The sequence below is a fragment of the Erigeron canadensis genome, chromosome 9, assembly GCF_010389155.1.
Source record: "Erigeron canadensis isolate Cc75 chromosome 9, C_canadensis_v1, whole genome shotgun sequence".
Lineage (NCBI taxonomy): Eukaryota > Viridiplantae > Streptophyta > Magnoliopsida > Asterales > Asteraceae > Erigeron > Erigeron canadensis.
In genome coordinates this window covers 36,372,016-36,391,504 of record NC_057769.1, presented here as the reverse complement: position 1 = coordinate 36,391,504, position 19,489 = coordinate 36,372,016, and the positions used below count along the sequence as shown (strand labels likewise).

At 35.6% G+C, this 19,489-nt stretch overlaps 2 protein-coding genes and 1 long non-coding RNA gene across 3 annotated transcripts; 1 reads left to right on the top strand and 2 right to left on the bottom strand.

Annotated features, from left to right (window-relative positions):
- Positions 1 to 428: 428 nt before the first annotated feature.
- LOC122580964 lies at positions 429 to 8,388 on the bottom strand. The gene is made up of 4 exons (XR_006320932.1): positions 8,281 to 8,388; positions 6,486 to 6,803; positions 6,023 to 6,092; positions 429 to 1,988 (listed from the first exon to the last, which is right to left on the bottom strand). It is a non-coding gene; the product is annotated as an uncharacterized LOC122580964 (long non-coding RNA).
- A 1,428-nt stretch (positions 8,389 to 9,816) lies between these two features.
- On the top strand, positions 9,817 to 10,766 carry LOC122582659. Its single transcript, XM_043755082.1, has 2 exons — positions 9,817 to 9,959; positions 10,329 to 10,766. The coding sequence occupies exons 1-2, from the start codon at positions 9,877 to 9,879 to the stop codon at positions 10,675 to 10,677; spliced, it is 432 nt and encodes a 143-aa protein (XP_043611017.1). The 5' UTR covers positions 9,817 to 9,876; the 3' UTR covers positions 10,678 to 10,766.
- A 1,731-nt stretch (positions 10,767 to 12,497) lies between these two features.
- LOC122582637 (succinate dehydrogenase assembly factor 1, mitochondrial) lies at positions 12,498 to 15,723 on the bottom strand. The gene is made up of 2 exons (XM_043755057.1): positions 15,622 to 15,723; positions 12,498 to 12,970 (listed from the first exon to the last, which is right to left on the bottom strand). Exon 2 carries the CDS (start codon positions 12,916 to 12,918, stop codon positions 12,628 to 12,630), a length of 291 nt encoding a protein of 96 aa, XP_043610992.1. The 5' UTR covers positions 12,919 to 12,970; positions 15,622 to 15,723; the 3' UTR covers positions 12,498 to 12,627.
- Between the last annotated feature and the right edge of the window lie 3,766 nt (positions 15,724 to 19,489).

Below are 19,489 nucleotides of genomic sequence, written 5' to 3'. Positions count from 1 at the left end.
CAAATGTGTCTATTGATTGTACCCAACCATTAACTCATTAATTCTTATTAATTTTTAATTACCTTCTAACGTACCCGTCATAGAACCAATCGCTTCTAACCAAGCGATCAAAATAACTTCTACCCGACCCGAGTTGCCACTAAGATTGTGCAAAAAATTATCCGTAATCAATAATTAAATAACAAAGAATTAAAAAACTAAGATCACGACACAACGTTAAATTAAATCAACTTGAATTATAAAAATAGTGCAATCTTTACATATTATCTCACTCCATCAAGATGGATGAAAAGGCGATTAGCCACTCATATTAAAATACGAATATCCAATCAAATAGAAAGAATTCATCGTTACCGAATACAAGGAATTGAAAAACGAATAACGGAATTGATCCAATCGTAATGAAGTTCTTTGAAGGAGAATAATCGGATGAAAATCTGCTCCAAAGGCTGCAAAAGTCGACTGAAAAGTGAAGGTAGGGTTTCAAGAATGTTTTAGCAAGCTATTTAAACTTTCTAAAAAAATTGTTCATATTCGACATATACTGCATCGTAGTCCCAGACTGCGTCGCAGTCTAATGTTTTGACTTTCTTGACTTTGACTTCTGTTGACTGGTCTTTGGTTGTATATGGTACGACTGTGTCGCAGTCTCAGCATACTGCGAAGCAGTTTGTTCCTCGACATGAATTACTGCGACGCAGCACATTACTGCACCGCAGTGCCCGTTGACTTGCGTTGACCAGCATTGACTTTCTTTGACCAGCTTCTAATCTTCGTTCTCGTGCATCGTAAAACATCCGTAAGCACTCATATTCTTCCAGAAACTTCGTTTTCTTCATATTATCGCTTAAGTACCTGTTAATTCCTGAAACACTAACAAATACCATAAACGTACCAAATATACACAAAAACGACTCGTAAAACTTACTTAAACAACTAACTAAACCGTGGGAAATGAGTATAAAATACGACATATCACATTTATATTCTCAATAAAAATACATTACACAGTTTGTCATGAAAATATAGTATTAGATGTTAAGATAAAAGGTATCAATGATTAATGAAGTAAACATGTAAATTAGAGTCATTTCACCTCTAAGTTGTTAAATAACTAAATTTGTCAAACACTAAATGCGCGGATTATCTGATTATCTTAATTTCAAAATGCAAAAAAGATAATCCAAATACTATTTTTATACCACGTTTTGTTACAACTGATTTTGTGATTCTAATTTTACATAACGCATAATTCATTTTAAAAAGGTATCCCCTAAAAGACAACGTTATTCAACAGGTCGAGATCATACGATTATTCATATTTCATACATTTATAATTTATTCCAATGAGGCTTTAACCCGCAGCCTCATGATTGGTAGTGGAGATTTACAAAATAGACAAAGCCCCATACTCGTCCTATCCTAGTTTGGACTCACCATATAAAGCCCAGACAAAATATGATCGGGGCTGGTCCTAATTAGAGCCATTTTGAACACAAAACATTGAACATAAACATGACATGAGTAAACAAGTACAGGATAAACCACTAATTACACATATTATAGTATGCAGAGTTCGCAAACACAATGTTTATTGAGGTAGTACATAGTTTAGAGCTGTAGATTTGTCTGTAGAACGGTCCTTTGTCATAACACCACACAGTCAGTTACACAAAAGAAGTATGCCTCCTGTTGTATTGTGGCATAACGATACATTTAATATGTACGACCAGATCTAGTCTTACTTTTATAGGGTGTCACTTTTGTCTTTTTTTTAATACAAAATGCAAAGAGATACATTTGATACGTAAGGTCGGCTCTGGTCTTACACTTTAAGTATGTCACTTTTGTATTCTCATGTAAAAGATGGTGACCAACGAACAGTGGCCGAGAAGGCAAGAACAGTACAATGCTACGCTCTGCCCAAGTTTATATGCTGAGCAATTTACAATGAGGTTTGTTTATCTCTGTCGAAATTGGTGCAAAGCCTGCTGCAAAAAGAAGAAACAGGCATGTCTAACTAGGGATTGTGTGCATTTCGCTAATTGCAAAGCCGCAGCTAAAAATTGTATGCCGTTACCAGAGTTCAACTTGCTTAATGAAATATGTTTTCCAGTACCAAGGTTTCTAGAATACAAATCTAGACGTATCATGCAGAATTTAAGCTCAAGAATATGCATTAGAGCCATTTTGAACACAAAACGTTGAACATAAACATGACATGAGTAAACAAATACCGGATAAAATACTACAAACTAACTCTTCAAATTAACGAGTTTTTCTCTCTCAAATATTCAACTGCCCTATTAATTCTTTATAACGTGCTCTATTTTTTTTTGACAAATAAGCCTGCCCAATCCCAAAATTAGTTCTATACATATGCCTAGCAATGAGAAAAATAAATGCAATAGCTAAATGATGATGAGTCATATCAGTCAACCATAAACTTTGCCTGTGTGAATAGACCGAACGTCTCACCAGCTTCAGCGAGTTTTTCTACTTAAAGTATTCGGCTAAAGCAAAGAAAAAAAAGAACATATTCGTGCCGATTTTGGGCTCTGCTGGAAGATATTGCTGAGCACCACATTTTGAAAAACAACCTAAATCTAACACTACCCATCAATCATCCAACACAACCAACTATTCAGAAAAGAGAAATGAATTACAAAACTCAGTGAGTAATTAGTGTTGACATGAAATGGATCACGGAAGAAGACATAAAAGATGAATGAATGATTCAATCCCTTCCCACTCACACGGATTCTTCTATTGAAGAGGTTCCCCTTGAACCCAACTCTTTGAATCTCTGACTAAGCCTGTTCCTCCAGTACCGCTTGCTAATCGGCTAACGGAACTGGTAACCGTTGACTGCTTCTTCTCGTCTTTAACGAGTCACTCTAACTCTCTCCTCTGTCTACGCTCGGATTTTTGGCAAGCAATAAGCACTTAAATAATACAATTCAAGTGTACCATCTTCTTTCTCATTCCGAGGAAAAGGTGCGGAAGGAAAAGGAAACAACGGAGGGATCCGAATCTGATCTATAAACCGTCCCTAATTAACGACCGGCTCGTGTTTGAGGATGATGAATCACTTCGTGTCGAATTTAACATAGTATGCAGAGTTTGCAAAAATGAAGTTTATTCTGGCAGTACATAGTTTAAAGCTGTAAATTCGTCTCATAGATCTAAAGGCTCCCTTTTCGATCAGAAGGTAGAACAGTCCATTTCAGAACACCAAACAGACGGCAACATCGCAGAAGTACGCCTCATGTTATATTGTGGCAAGCAAATAAGAAAAAAGTGAGATGCAATACTAGTACAAAAACCGATATAGATGAGGTTTTCCTTGCAGCGCTGAGAGTATCTTAACTACCTTATAAAGCATTTGACCCTCTTATTTTCACTCTCTCTTTTAATTTACTAATTTAATATTTTCGTTGTAAATTACAGGCCCAAACTCACACAATCAACACACTAATCTGTATGAATGAATTTGCAGAAGAAAGTTTGAGATAAAAACTTACAACAGCATTGAAAAGGGTACAAAACTAAGAACTACACTTATACTATTTATACAGAAATAAACTAACTAACGGATACCATTTACTCCTAACCCATGATATTCTAGCCCATGATCTCCATGCCCTCACTTCCTAATTACTTGGGCATATCCTAATTACTTGGTCAACGTACTGACCAAATAAATACACCAACTTATTAAAAACAAGTTAAATAAACGTACCTAATATAAAACTATTAGACTTTTTCAACTGCACTTGACTAGCCAAATAACCGAGTACCACCATAACTTGACCTGTATGTTATGACTCGTTTGACCCGCAACTTGTGAATAACTCGATTAATCCAACATTCACCGCTTAATTGGTTATTCACAAATCTCGTCACAGCAGCGTTTAGTCACCTTCTTGCTGAACCATCTCGACTTATACAGGACACCGATCTTGTTGAATCATTGATCTTGACCATTAATGAACACCTGACTTTCACCTCGGTCATGTTCAAGTCTTCTAGGTTCAACTCAAATAAAACCGCTACACTAGTAACATATCACATGGCTTCATGTTGGAACCGTTCATTAACATCTTGGCTCATCACGGATCAACGACCTCTACCCCGGTCACATCCAAAGCCACCCGACTTGAACTCCAACACCATAATGTCACACCACGTTCTTTCACTAATCTTCCTTTTCTGATCATCTTTGTTCAAGAGGCCACTCAACCGAGAAGAAAACAAAGCAACCCGCTTATAACGTCTTCTTCCAACTTGCCAAACGAACCAAATCCAAAGCCACCTGCTTTGACGGATCTTCTACGCCCGTTTTTCACGCAATAACGCCGAACTCCTCTTCTCACGAACAACCCGATCATGGACTTCAAAACACACGAGCACCCTGCTGAAATCTGCTTTGAAACAGCCCTTTGTGTTCCTTTTGTTCATGACTAACAGCCTACGTGACCCAGCTGTGATTACCCGTCACCCCCGTCATCCTAACCGGTACCTCACCCGCAACAACGCCTGACATAAAACACCCTCAAGGTCTCCGTTTACTGCTGTAAAACAGGCCTGAACACAGCCATTAAACGGCTCCAAAACAGCCCCGAAACAGCCACAAAACAACACCAAAACAGCCCCTAGACAGCTTCATACGTTCCTCACGGTCACCCCCATTGTCTTGAACGGTACACCCGGTTTCTCTCACGACAACACTTGACCCGAACAGCTCACTGTCTTCATTAAACTGTTGCTGTTTGTGTGTTCCAAAATCAGCCCCTACATGAACCAAAACCCGGTTCTTGTTGCTGCTGCGTTTTCCCCGCAGCCTGGGGCGACCCCTTCTACAAACGACTCTCAAAACGCCTTCTTTCTAAGCCTTGCTCTGATACCAATATGTTGGAAATTACAGGCCCAAACTCACACAATCAACACACTAATATGTATGAATGAATTTGCAGAAGAAAGTTTGAGATAAAAACTTACAATATCATTGAAAAGGGTACAAAACTAAGAACTACACTTATGCTATTTATACAGAAATAAACTAACTAACGGATACCATTTACTCCTAATATCTCGGTGACCCATAGTATTCCAGCCCATGATCTCCATGCCCTCACTTCCTAATTACTTGGGCATATCCTAATTACTTGGTCAACATACTCACCAAATTTACACCAACTTATTAAAAACAAGTTAAATAAACATACCTAATATAAAACTATTAGACTTTTTCAACTGCACTTGACTAACCAAATAACCGAGTACCACCATAACTTGACCTGTATGTTATCACTCGTTTAACCCGGAACTTGTGAATAACTCGATTAATCCAACAATTTTCACCTAATATACCTATAAATACCCTTAATGAAATGATCTCCAACATACATCCCTCAACCCTTAAAATAACTACAAAAACTCTTTTTATATCAATTACTTTTACATTAATAACCATGCCACAATCAACACCGCCACTACCACCACCACCACCCGCCGCCGCCACCATCACCGCACCGCCGCATCGTGCGGGCATCTGACTAGTACTACTATAAGACTGCAAGTATTTCAGACCAAATAACTAAATTGTTGTGTCTGTGTTTTTCATTCCTTATAGTCCGCCTCCATAACGCGTAGCTCTTAATTTCACAACTAAATAGTTCTTTAAACTAAACGCAGTCAAAATGCAATGATTATACCAAACAATTTGACAATGTCTCAGCAATATGCCAACCATCCTGCAGGCTAATGAAGTGAACACCTGAGTATGAAAACCCTCTTATCAAATTAAAATAATAAAATGTACATGCTTATATTACTAAATTTATGAACTTGATTCGTTATTAGAAACTAAAATGGATAGAAGATACATGTAGAGTCGGTTGTTGCATTCAAGAAACGTATATATAGAAAATCAGTAGCTTCACTGTAAAAGGTTGTGGTAAACATACACAAACATGTGTAAATATTACTATATCAGGCATAGATGCGGAAGAAAACTTACAAACTAGACGCACTACTTCAGCAACAGGTAATCTTTGCCTTTCGGTCTCTCAATCGCAAACTTGTGGCAGCTGCATAATGAATTTTTTGTAGAGCAGTAAATAACGTTAAACATTAACAGTATATGATAATTACAATCAATTACACCCATGAATACAAATCATGTGTTGTACCATGTAAAGGAATGTGTTTCAAGTTTAGAACTGCGTCTGCGTTATTTCTTGTGTACCAGCTTATGCTGCTTATATGTCGTTATATTATGGGTGGATCACTTCCAGACAATTGTCATCTATTTTTTTATGCTTTGGTTATTTAGCTAAGATTTTTATGATACCTGATCCTGTAAAGATTAGTAGATTACTAATGTTTAATCTTAGCTGTTGGTATGCATATCCGACAACATTTTAGGATTTGGTAACAGTAAACCATTAGACTATGAGACAGAGTGGGATAAGGATCCTTACTTGAGTCTGAAAAAGCTAGTGAAGGTATTGGTTTTTGCGTACTACTTAACTTCCCATGGAAGCAAAGTTACACCACTCTAAATCCCGTCCATGAAAACCATCAGGAAGATATTGGTTATCAGGTTTGCCAGTGAAATGATTTTCACAATTGCATAACCTTTTAGTCAATACATTCCTAACTTTCCCTGGTTTGACTCTAATGATCATGCGATATCTGTCTGGCCGATCAGGTGGAAAAAAAACACGAATTTCCATTTCCACATTGGACCTGTTTTCAAATGCTGTGAGCCTGGCTCCCATTTCTTCAACAATGATGAACTGTCGTAACGTAGTGTTGAACTAAATTAGTAAATGAAGGGAAGACAATTAATTAATATTGCTTCATGGGTCACAATCCATAAATAAATAGTTAATCATTCATTGATCGTTACATTTACCAGCCAAACAAAGATGACTCTTTTTAACCCATATCGTTTCACAGGTCACAGTCATTTCATTAGTATTTTATCTCAGATTGATGCTGCCATTTTTGTTTTCTTTGTTTGTACCAATTGTAACTTTATATTTGGATCCATCCAGCGGCATCAAGGCTAATACTACTATTCTTTGTCATGTGTAACTAAAAGTTATAATGCATTCTATAAAATTATCAGTAACTATCACTGGGGCTTCCAGGAACTTTCATCAGAAAAGACATACCTCGGCTAATATTTAAGAATTCACTTCCATTATTCGCAGTAAAAAATTTATATATCAAATATAGAACACAAAGGTAATCATGAATTCAATTCAATACACATGCAACGCAAATTTGTACGCAATAACTGTAACACCCCAAAACACGAAGTAATAGGTTAGCCTAATAACCTTATCTGCACATTACATTTAAATACTAAAAACATACATTAGTTTTAAAAAAATGTTTTCATCTTTGATTTTAATTCCTTCAGTTGCAAACTCAGATAATGGGTTGCATAATTACATGCCTACTGCATACATAACAACCTAACAAATCATGAAGCACATTATTAGTGAACTAATGATCATTAGGCTGCACTCAGGTCTGCTTTAGGTGGCTGGGTTCGGGTTCATATATTGACGGGTTGAAATTCTTCAACCTTAACCTGACCCACCACTTAGCTACTGCGCCGAACCAGACTCTCATAACTTGATTAAAGATGGGTCAAACAAGTTCTTAGGTTGGCGTGTTGAATATGGGTCAAAAGGAATAGTTTCGGGTCAAATGAGTTTAACGTCAACCTATTGTAAATTTTTTTGCACATAACAAAACAACAAACTTACTTATAAAAGCTATTAAAACTACAAACTTGAAAAGAAATCATGTTTGCAGGTGGACTGGTTGACCCAAAACCACACCTAACCCGACTTGAAAAAAAAAACACAAACTTGACGGGTTGGTGGGTCAGAAATACAAAACCTTAATTAATCCGGAATTCTTCAAGTCGATATCCCGTTTGGAGTTGTAAATTAAAGCTGAGGGAGTCAATCCAAGTCAAACCCAGAAGTACCCCATCAAATCTTGGCTCCCATATCTTCTGATAGCCACCCATTTTTGCGTAAATTTTATATAAAAGATTGTGTCAACCAATTTTTATATTATATGTATATGGCTATATATATATGCATTAATGTATAATAACAAAAATAGAAATTTAAGAAAATTTAAATTGGATTGTTGAAAATTAAGTGAGGCTCATAGCAACTGATATAAAAGTACGCAAAAATCATTGGCTACAGCAGTAGTAAAGTATGAAAAAGACGAAGATCGGAAGACCTGGGTATGACGTGGATTATCGCCGACAGATTTCTCCGGTGTCTTCCTGGCCTGGCGGTTGTTTTCACTTTTCAGCTAGCTTGTATTCTTCTGATCAAAAGTATGTGATTGTGTAACCAACAAAGTACTGTATAAACGTTGACCTTTATCATATGTGGTATTTATATACTTGTAGTACCTTGATTACTTGTTATCGGGCACTTTTGGTCCTTCAAAAAACAAAACAGGTATGATGTACAACTTTTATTGTAAATCAGCTTAATTGGTATGCCTAATAATCAATTTAATTATAGCATGGTGATATATGAAAAAATCAAGAGACAAAATTAGGTAAAAGAATTAATGAAATCTACATATCAAATTTTTAAGATTTTAAATTAATTTTTAAACATTAAGTTAATTAATCATTTTCCATATAATTATTCTCACTTCCTTCTTCTTATGCACTTAATTTTTAGTAACACACTCTTGACCAAAAAATATATATATTTCTTATCGTTTTTAATGTTATGTTCTTATTATTAATTAATAAAATATACACGAAAAGCAATTTATTTTAATTTGGTTAACAAAAGAATGGGTCCAAGTGTCCAACCCATCCTAGTCCTCCTTTCTTCTCCTCAATGACGGGTTTCAAGGATTAGCACTCAAGTAAAGGGTGTGCCGATAATGTCTTTTACTGTCGAGTTTAAGAAAAGGATGGTGACGAATTGTTGAAAAAGCCTTACATTTCACATCCTATCGTATATCTTGGTTAGTAACTAGCAAGTGCGAATGTTGAAATACTAAAAATTGAAATCTATATCATCCCAATTTCTATTCAACAATATATTCACACTCTTAATATCAAAATGTAACGCTCTATATTTGATCCTAGAAGAAGGATATCTATCAAAAGATGAAATGCCTATTTTCACTTAAAATAACATTTTTCATAGGTTTAATCCGCATGAAGACATTTATCTTACCTTATCCATAGATAATTTGACATATTTGTCATATGTTTTATAGATTCGATTATTCGATTAAGATTTATATAAAATTTATTTATATAATAAATAAGTGAAACATAGTTATATAAAAATAAGTAGTTTTCTTCATTTAGGTATTAACTTAACTAATTTCAAGGGGAAGTGATATATCTACAATAACATTTAACCGTTTACAACAATACATTTTTTATACAGTTGTACACTGTGCAGTATAAAATATATATTTGTTGTAAATGTCAAAAAATTGTTGTATATATATCACTCCCCAATTTCAAGTGGTCTGTTTCAAAAGGAAACGTGCAAGTATGCTCACCTAGTCCCTATCCAATCGTTCGACGGTAAACAAGCCTCGCTCTTCACGCCTTAATGGAAAAATATATCAAATAATAATAATAATGATAATTTTCTTTATGGAAATTAGGCATTATTTGTTAAAAATTGACTATATAAGTGGGTCCAACCCACGTGGGCGAACCATGGTGTTGGTGGATAGTTAAGCAGTACTTGACCAATGACACCTTATAAAAAGCCTTGCATATTTAGATCACCTCCCATATTTTTGGAAAACAAATTTTCCACCGGAAAAAACAGAGGAAATTCGAAGATGGTGTTGACTACCACATGCTGTCTCAGCTCCCGGCCACTTTCATCCCCTCCCACCACCGCTCAACCACCGGTTTCCACCAGGTATGATCTAATTTTTATTAAATAGGTATATTGATATTCAGAGTTATATATGGTTTTGGTCACTTTTGCATAAACACCAAATCTGTGCAAAGGTAGCTAAGGTGTCAAGTTATATTGACGTGTTTATTAGTTATTTTGGGAGGGAGGGAGGGAGTAACTTTTTGCTTTTCTTGTATTTTTCATGTCACGTGTGATCATGGGTTCAAAACTTGACTTTAATACGTGTATATGTTTTATGTAACTTTAGCTTTCTAAAACACGAATTTACATAACATGTAAATATGTGAAAATTGTTTCGAATGGAAGGCTTTCAAAACAAAGATGTAAAAATTCCTGTATATTAAATGTTTTTGGGTTGTGATTATGTAGATCACCAAAGAGGGAAGTTTCATGGAGGAATCAGTGTGCAGTTGGGATGGCATGTGTGATAATTTGTCTACAAATGGAAGGGCTAACGGGAAATAATCATGACTTAGCGATTGCCATTGAGCCAAAAGGCGTTATAGAGTCGAAGGTCAAGCAAAGGAGATGGAGTGGCAAGAGAATGTGTCCATCATGGCAATTGAACTCGTTGGAAACGATCGTGCCCGAAGACCTCCCACGACCATCATCCAAACGGAGATGGGAGGGAGTTGGCGATCATCTAAGAGTTGCTCCACCAGTTAAAGGTTCCACCACTGCCATCACTGCCGCTAGTAGTGATTGTTTCTCTATGTAGATTCTTGATTACCTTTTAGATTATCTTATGTACATGGATTGGCTGTAAATATCATACAAATTTATATATATATACATGTTTATATCAAATACTTAGATTGGTATGAAAATTCTAGAGAACTTGTTGCAGTGATGAAATGAACGATAGGCTGTTTACAATAAACACATTCAAGATTATTTAGAAAATTTGTACAAGCAATGGATTTTGACTTTTATAACATGGGATTTGGTTTTACATGCATAGAAGTAATTTTGTTAAGGCTAAACCAATGGGCAATGGGTCATAAATTAATGTCTTTGTATGTATGCGAAAAAAATGTCAAATTCTGGTGAGGATTTTCGGTATGAAGCCTAATAAGATGTGAATAATTTTGATGGATACCGTTCAAGTCACTATAATCCTATCACTTTTGTGACCATGTGACGCGAAAAACGCAAGCGACTAACACTTTTGAAAGGATCGGAATGAAATAGGATGCAAATAAACGCCTTTCAAAATATCTGAATTAAAGATGGATCATTTTCCATGTGTCATTAAGAGATCTAGCTAATGCCCGGGTTTTAACCTGAGACCTCCAGAAAGGGGTAAAATCTCCCACCTCTCTCCCGGACTACTAGACGAATTGCTCACTTGTATTAAAAACTCTCTGTATTGTCAAATATAGTTCTGGTACATTTCCATCAGGCTATTATGATGTTATTGGTAAAATGTACTGCTTTGTACTATAATCCATCAACTACTATTATTACTTCATTAAACAAGATGCATGTTTGAAATATAGATTTTGCAAAAAATATCTTTGAAGGTTGGTGGAAGGTACTGCAAGAAAAAATTAGTAGTACAAAGCTTGTAAACTTGAAGTACATGTGTGGTACAAGATAGAAGTTTCACAGGTCCACCAACGAGTTGTGGTTGTCTAATTGATCACCCTTTTACAAGATGTTGATGCTATTGTCATTTTATGATGATCCAACTCATGTTAATCAAACATCAAACCTGATCTTTCAAACCACTTCGGACAAACCTAGGCGCCTCAAGAAAAAGGACGACACGCTTTTGTTTCAACGATTTCATCTACGCAAAGCTAGATCAGACTAAGAAAAGATAACCGATACTCGTTTGCACACACCAATCGGGTCAAATGGCAAATACGAGAAGTAAATAGCGTAATACCATACCATAGTTGTAGGGACATGGCAACAGACATAAACCAAGTAAAATGGAACAATGAACCGGACAGATTGAGTAGCGGGTCTAACATGGCCCAAAACGAGATACCTTTTAAAGGCTTAAAGGTTTTAAGATATATGAAAATATATTAAGGTTTTGTTTATCTGTGAAAAAAGGCCTGGTTCAATTTGGGTTCCAAACTAAACTGAAAACCATTTTCTGTACGTATCCTGAGCTGTTATTAGTATTTTAGAAACTCTGACACCAAGAATAGGACTAATTATAGCAGGTGATTGTACCAGTTTATAGATTGGGTATTCCGTCTTTTTGATCCGGCCTGATAGATGCACCACATCCAATTTAGTTTGCTCATGTTTATTGCATCGTTTCTTACCACAATAACAAAAACCATAAAATTCAAACAGTTAAAAAATTTTTGTAACAATTCCTGCTTTTCTTTTAAGATTGAAAAACCTCCTGAGTTTCCATAAACACAGCCAAGTAAGTGCAAATTAATTCTGAAGTTCCAGTTGGTAAAATTGTTGCATTCAAATACAATCTATAAAGCATATAGCTGTAAGACGATTAAAAAGCCTGTTTAAATACAATTACATCTTGAAGCCGAATCAAAGAGCTCGATAATCACAAGATAATTCTCTAGATCATGTTTTCTTTAACTTTATTGAGATATCAATTTTCGTGAATAGCTGAAGATTGAACACTAATTGGATTGGAATCAGAACAAAGAAGATCGTAAATAGTAATGATGATATTACCAGACTAAGGGTTTCTAGTATCAGATTGTTCTACATGTGAAGAAGATAACCTAACAGAATCAACAGTTTTCAGTTGATCAAGTTGCTTCTTACCACGGCGAAGCAGGTACTCAATATGTAGAAAATTCTTGCGATCAATCATTTCTGAATTTCTACGAAACTCAGCTGATACAAGCGATTCAATTTGAGCCCGGTTTTCTTGGGGTTTAGAGCGTGCTGTTCTAAGGAATCCTCTGTACAACGAAAGAACTTGCTTTTGAATACCAGATAACTTCGGAGACCTTGATGCTCCCATACCTCGCTTCAAAGATTTTCTTTCACATATACATTTAAGTTTTATAATTCCCCTGCATGCATTTAGAACAGACTTCATTCAGGTTGTGTACAATGAAATATACACATATAGAATGCTTTTACTATATCATTAACAGCAAACATCACAAGTAGAAAAGAGACTTTAATGCAGTTTTATACGATACAATAGTAATTTTGAATATAGAAGGCTACTTTACGTAAGCAAAACAAGGAAAGGTTAAAAAACTCCAAGAATAGGTTACCATTTATCTACTTAGAAGCAAACACACAAACATGAAACAGAAATTGATGGAATGTATTATACGTTGTCCATACATAATATCAATTTTTGACTTAGCACATTGTTTAAAAAGGATCTTTCGGTATGGACCTTAATTACCACGAGTAACAATCGGTAAAGATAAAGTAAACAAATGCTTTGGACAAATAGCTGTCATCAGTTAGTTTGTAATGATGTTGAGTAACAAATAATTTTCAATAGTATGGTAGAATAAAAGAATGCCCCAGGGCCCAGACCCAAATCAATCATTATAAAGTTGATGCAAACATGTTCAACTGTCTTTCTCTCTGTTTTATTTATATAAAAAAAACACAAACAGTTCAATTGTCTGATAACATTTTATCACAAAACATGTGATCAACATTAGTCTCAACTAATTACAAAAACTATATAATTGCTTTTTAATAAAGGATATACATTTCTACAACATTATCAAGAGAGTAACACAGTAATTCAGCATGCACAAATAATATCAAAATACAACCTAAACAGAAATCGGCAACATGGATTTTAAGATTAAGCAGAAACCGCATTTCGATAAAAGGTTCAAGTCAAAACCAATCTACATTTAATGGCATACTAATTGACGCGGTGTATCTAATTTCCGTTTAGAGGCATACCATCATCACCCTCCGTTTCTACAGTATGTAGCATCACAGACAATCAACCTCGAATGCAGCATAAAAGTAATTGACTCAGAGATCGTAAGGGGATGTAAGTGTAGCAAAGGTAGTTACTCCTGGAACTTAAGCAGTTGAGTAATGAATTTATAGCTTTGACTTTTTCAGTCGACTTTGACTTTTATACGAGTACAAGTTTAGAACTACAGATTACTACTGGGTAATCATTTTGTGATTAGATATATACAAGATGAAAGAGCTCATTTCACTCTAGTAGCTGCCCAGTTAGGCTACCTTGCAAATGCAAATCACACAAGAATCGAAACTACGAGTCCGGATACAGATCCAGTCCCTACTCTCACAACAGAGGATGATTTCAGTTCTCCTAATCATTCCCCTGTATCTATACCAAAATGACAATCCCGGTTTAATTCTAATACCAAAGAAGCTCACCCAATCTGATAACTACAGCAGAGGGGGAGAATCTTGATGATTGTGTGGAATGCAGAAAAAAAATGAAGATTGTTCGAAGAAATTCTACTGAGCGAGAGTTCAACTTAAAGGCTGGGGCATATTTTGATAGAGAACAAACCACATGATCACATCCACGATATTGAATACAGTCACTAACAGTTGTAAAGGCATACACTACGTTGAGGTCTTATTCCTACACCTACCAGTCTAACATTTCTGCAGCTGTATCTAAAAAATACAAATGGTGTGACGCAATATATTAACTCATCAAAGTATAGCAAAACATTGGTACACAGACTCAGAGAGTTTAGAAGAAGCATCTTTAAGAAAGCAATACATTGCATTTACAAAGCACTCAGACTTGTCAATGCATCAACTTTAAAAATGCTCCTAGATGCTAGATTCATGCTTCTATTATATCAAATAAACAATATTTCGGACTTCTTGTGGAAATGATGCTACTGTCAATCTCACTGACACATATTCAAACATTGATACATGTAAGGCTCTAACATTCCAATCTTGGTACACTGCTAAATGGCTATAATAAAAACCTTCCTGCACACCCCATCTGTGGAATGCTCGGCATAACTAAACTCAAAAAACAAGGCATACGAAAAAAGCTATCAAGTTTCAAAGTCATTTCCTGATACAAGTCCAAACAGTCACCTATCTCATAAATAAACGGCAACTTAGCAATCTATTACAAATGGGCCAAATGGCCTTATCAGCTAATTTACAAAACTCCCCCCATCCTTTATCATCTTTCCAAAAAAAAGGTTGATCTTTCAAAAAGTTTGATTTTTCAACGACCCCAACTCGCCCACACAGTTAATCAGCCTCACCCGGCGGCCTGACAAGATAAACCGCCCTATCTTGAAAACCAACTAGGCTACAAACTCGAGACCATCTTCGACACATTTTTATACCACTACCAACTCCTATTTATACTTATTAAAAAACTAACTATATTGCATTACCTAAAAATCATTGACAGCACACAATACTGACCGACCCACACGGCTCGCCCCAAATACACTACCCTAAAAGCAATGTTCAGACTATAATAAAAGACTAAACATAATAGGAGTATTACAAAAAAAAAAAAAAAGCTACTAGATTTTCATGTACTCTAATATAAATCCTAGAATTTACTTCTAAGTATTCTATTATACACAAAATCTATATATGAGCTAAATATTTCTAACTTTAGACAAATCAAGAAATGTAAAGAATAGTATTATAAGTTGTTTTATATGCAGAATCAGACATAAATAAATATTAAGAAACAAAAAACAGAAATCCGAACCTGAGTTTTGCTTTTGGTGGTTTGATTCCGGTGGAAGAAATAATGAGCGTAGAAATTTGGTTAATTTTATTGGACCAAAAGATGGCCACGGAGGCTCAACAATCAGTTGGTTGGGTTATTTAATGGGCTTTATTGTGTTAATTGGGCCGATGTGGGTACTTATGTAGTTATGTATAAATTTTTACTAGAGAAAATTACATTTTTCGTCCCTCAACTTATCAATTTTCACAGTTTTGCCTCTAAAGTAAATTAATTACAATAAAACCCCTAACGTTTGTCATTTTTTTCAATTTAGACACCGCAACCAAACGAAGTTGTATTTGAGCCGTTAACCCTTACACATGCGTTTCACGTGAGGCCAATTCTATCATTTCCTCCATATAACGTTCGTTTTAGTTTAATAAAGATAAAATAATATATATATATATATATACAAACGTTACACACACTTTTCTTTCCCTTTTCTTCTTTATCTGCTTCTTAACAAAAACCCTAAAACTCCACAACCTCAAAACAAACCATGGTTCGATGTTATTGTGGTCTTGTTGCCAATGTAAAGTGTTCATGGACCGACACCAACCCCGGGAGAAGGTTCTTTTGTTGTTCTCAGGTAAGTGTAAAAAAGCTCTAATTTTTTAATTTCTGGATTTTTAAGGGATTATTAAACCATAAATTTCAGGTACCAAGATGTGAGTTTTCGCATGGTTTGACCCACCTATGTGTCCAAGATCTGTGCAAATAATTCCTGGATTGTTAAGTGCCAAAAACAAAGTGGAAGATCGATTGAAATTCAAGGAACAACAAGCAAGAAAGATGAAGTTAGGACTGATTGGAAGTTGGGTTTTCTTTTGTCTGGTTATGTGGATTTCATGTGTATCCACTAAATGAAAAAAAAATGGGAAATCCATGGCTTTTAGTCTTTTGTAGTTTGCAGACAATGTAATGCATTTGCAGGCAATGGTTTTTACTCTTTTGGAAGTCAATGCTTTTATGCATTTGCAGGCAATGTAATGCAGTTTTTGTCTTATAATTTAGTCATGTAATCTTGTAATGTATGGTAATGTAGAATGTAAATTTTCTGTAGTTTTTGGAAATCCACAATGTAATGTAATCTGATGTAATGAAGTAATGAAATCTAATGGAAATTTTCTGCAGTTTTGTGAAGTAATGAAATCGAAATTTTCTGCATTTGCAACAACATATAGTACCATAACTTGTGACTTATAATTACCAAAATCATGCTTGAAAGCAATACAAATCACATTACCAGTTTTGACCTAAATAAAGTAGATAAATACTTAAGTAGATAAATACTTAAGCATGACAAACACAACACATTACCAAAGTTTGTATCCAGAAAACAAAATAAAACAAACACAACACCTAATATTGTTTTGAAATTCATAAAACATAGATAAATACTTAAGCAGGCTTCAAGCTTCATGCTCTAGACCTTGGCCCTGCAAACCCCTTTGGTGTAACCCATTGAACTCCACGTGGACTGGAAACAGGCTTCAGTACAGTTGTAGCTTGACTTGCTTGGCTTGATTGACCTGGTTGGCTGGCATTAGGTGTTTGAGCAGCAGATTGACTTGCTTGGCTTGCAGAAGGTTGAGTGGCTGACTTGGACTTGGCTGCCTTCTTTCTTGGCCTACAACAAACACATATTACAATTTTAGGAAAAAATTAATACTCAAGTTATGTAAATAAACCTACTTGGAAGGATTGCATACATGTTTTCAGTTGCCTGGCTTGATTGTCCTTTGCATGTCTTGGAGTTGTGACCCTTGTTTTTGTAATTTCCACAAGTAATAGTTCCCCCTTTCTTTGACAGTTTGTTACCTCTCACAATTGGTTCATTCTCATATTGGCTTATCTTTCTTTTCTTTTTTGGCCTCCCAACTTGTTTGTGGTGTTTAGGAGGTAGAATCTTCATTGGATTATTACTTTTTTCCCAGTAGGTTGCACCAACAATTGGTTCAACCTTGTTTGAATACACTTGCTGCCATGTCTGCAAAGTATATGCAGTATGCACCCAGTCTTCAACCTCACCTACATTATAACCAAACTTATCCATTTTCCAAAGAACAGCAACAACATGTTTGCAAGGTATCCCTGTCAAGTGCCACTTCCTGCAAGAACATTCTCTATTTTGCATATCAACCACAACTTGTTCATTCCATGGCCCATTAACCTGGAATCTGTTTTCCCCATTCCATATAGCATTAAACTTTTCTGCATCCTTCTTATTTGTTTCAAGAATTTCTGTGGCTGTTGGAGTGAGTGGACCCTTACATGTGTCAATAACTTCTTGCACCTTAACAATCCTCTTCATTAGATACTCCCTAATGAACTCTAAAGCAGTGATGATTGGTTTGTCTCTTCCCTTAACTAGTTTACTATTGAATGATTCACAAATATTGTTTAAAAGGATGTCACATTTTGCTCTCCCTGAATACATATTATAATTACACAATTACTTAAAATGCTAACACATATACTAGAAATATATGGTCAATTATAATTACACAATTACATAAAATGCTAACATATTATAATTACACAATTAACATGTACCTGAAAAGTGAGCTCTAGACCAAGATTGGGCTGGAATTTTTCTCAAATAATCATAAGCTTCAGGATGGATTCTCTGGATTTCTGACATTGCATTCTCAAACTCAACATGTGTTGTTCTTGTGGCTGCAAACCAAAGGTTTTCTCTCAATCCACCATCTCTAAATTTTGCAATCCTGTTTTCATTGATGTGCCTCAAACAAAACCTATGCTCTGCACTATGAAAGACTTTATTGATGGCTGGAAAGATACCCGGCAGAAAATGGTTAACAATAATTAAATTATATTAAACAATAATTAAATTATATTTAACCATAATCAAACAACAATTATACTTACCTTCTGCCTATCAGATATGAATGTGAAATTAACATTGTTGGGCAGTCCCAAATCATCCCCAAGGCACTCCAAGAACCATTCCCAGGATGCCTTGCATTCAGCTTCAACCAGTGCATATGCAACAAGATAGATCCCATTGTTCCCATCCACACTAACTGCAGTTAGCAATTGACCATGGTAGGGACCTTTCATAAAAGCCCCATCTAACCCCAATAGCTCCCTACCTAACTCTTGAAAGCCCTTCTTTAATGAACCAAGACACACAAATATTCTCCTAAAAACCCTAATCTCAGTTGTGGTTGGATGAAAATCCAACTTAACAGTGGTGTCTGGATTCCTATGTTTCAACTCAATTATATACTCCCTTAGCAATGAAAACTGCTCATGGTAGTCTCCCCTCAAATTCTTAACTGCTTTATCCTTGGCTCTATAAACAGTCATCCTGGAGATGTTAATTCCAAACTGTTTTGACAAATGATCTTCAACTGCTTCACCAGAGATGTCTGGATTGGTTCTCACAATATCACTCACATGTTCACTTAAAAACGTGGAGTTGGCTGCACTTAAATTTCTGGATCTTAAGCATGTGTGCTCACTATTAAAAGTCTTCACAGTCCAACGATCCTTTCCTTCTGGTTTTGACACGTGTAGGGTCCAGGGACAAGTGGGTTTCTCTGAAATCACCTTTTTGCCCTTTCTTGACTCCCCTTCACCTTTTGAACCTTCAGTTTTTGAACCTTCACCTTTTGAACCTTCAGTTTGAACCTTCTTCTTTATAACAGGCCTTTTTCTACCCCCTTCCTTTTTTGCACATGGAACATGGCCATAACATCTAGCTCTAACCCTTAATGAATCATTCTTAAAAAACTTAATATTCCTATTTGTTTCAACTGCATGTTGTTTTACCAAAACTGTCACTTGTTCTCTGTCAGCAAATGATTGTGAAATATAGAAT

What these genes read in the sequence shown, in the direction of transcription:
- LOC122582659 (XM_043755082.1), top strand. Translation starts at nt 9,877, where the DNA reads ATGGTGTTGACTACCACATGCTGTCTCAGCTCCCGGCCACTTTCATCC. An exon ending in CAACCACCGGTTTCCACCAG is followed by an intron (nt 9,960 to 10,328) that starts GTATGATCTAAT and finishes GTGATTATGTAG; the next exon opens with ATCACCAAAGAGGGAAGTTT.
- LOC122582637 (XM_043755057.1), bottom strand. Translation starts at nt 12,918, where the DNA reads ATGGGAGCATCAAGGTCTCCGAAGTTATCTGGTATTCAAAAGCAAGTT.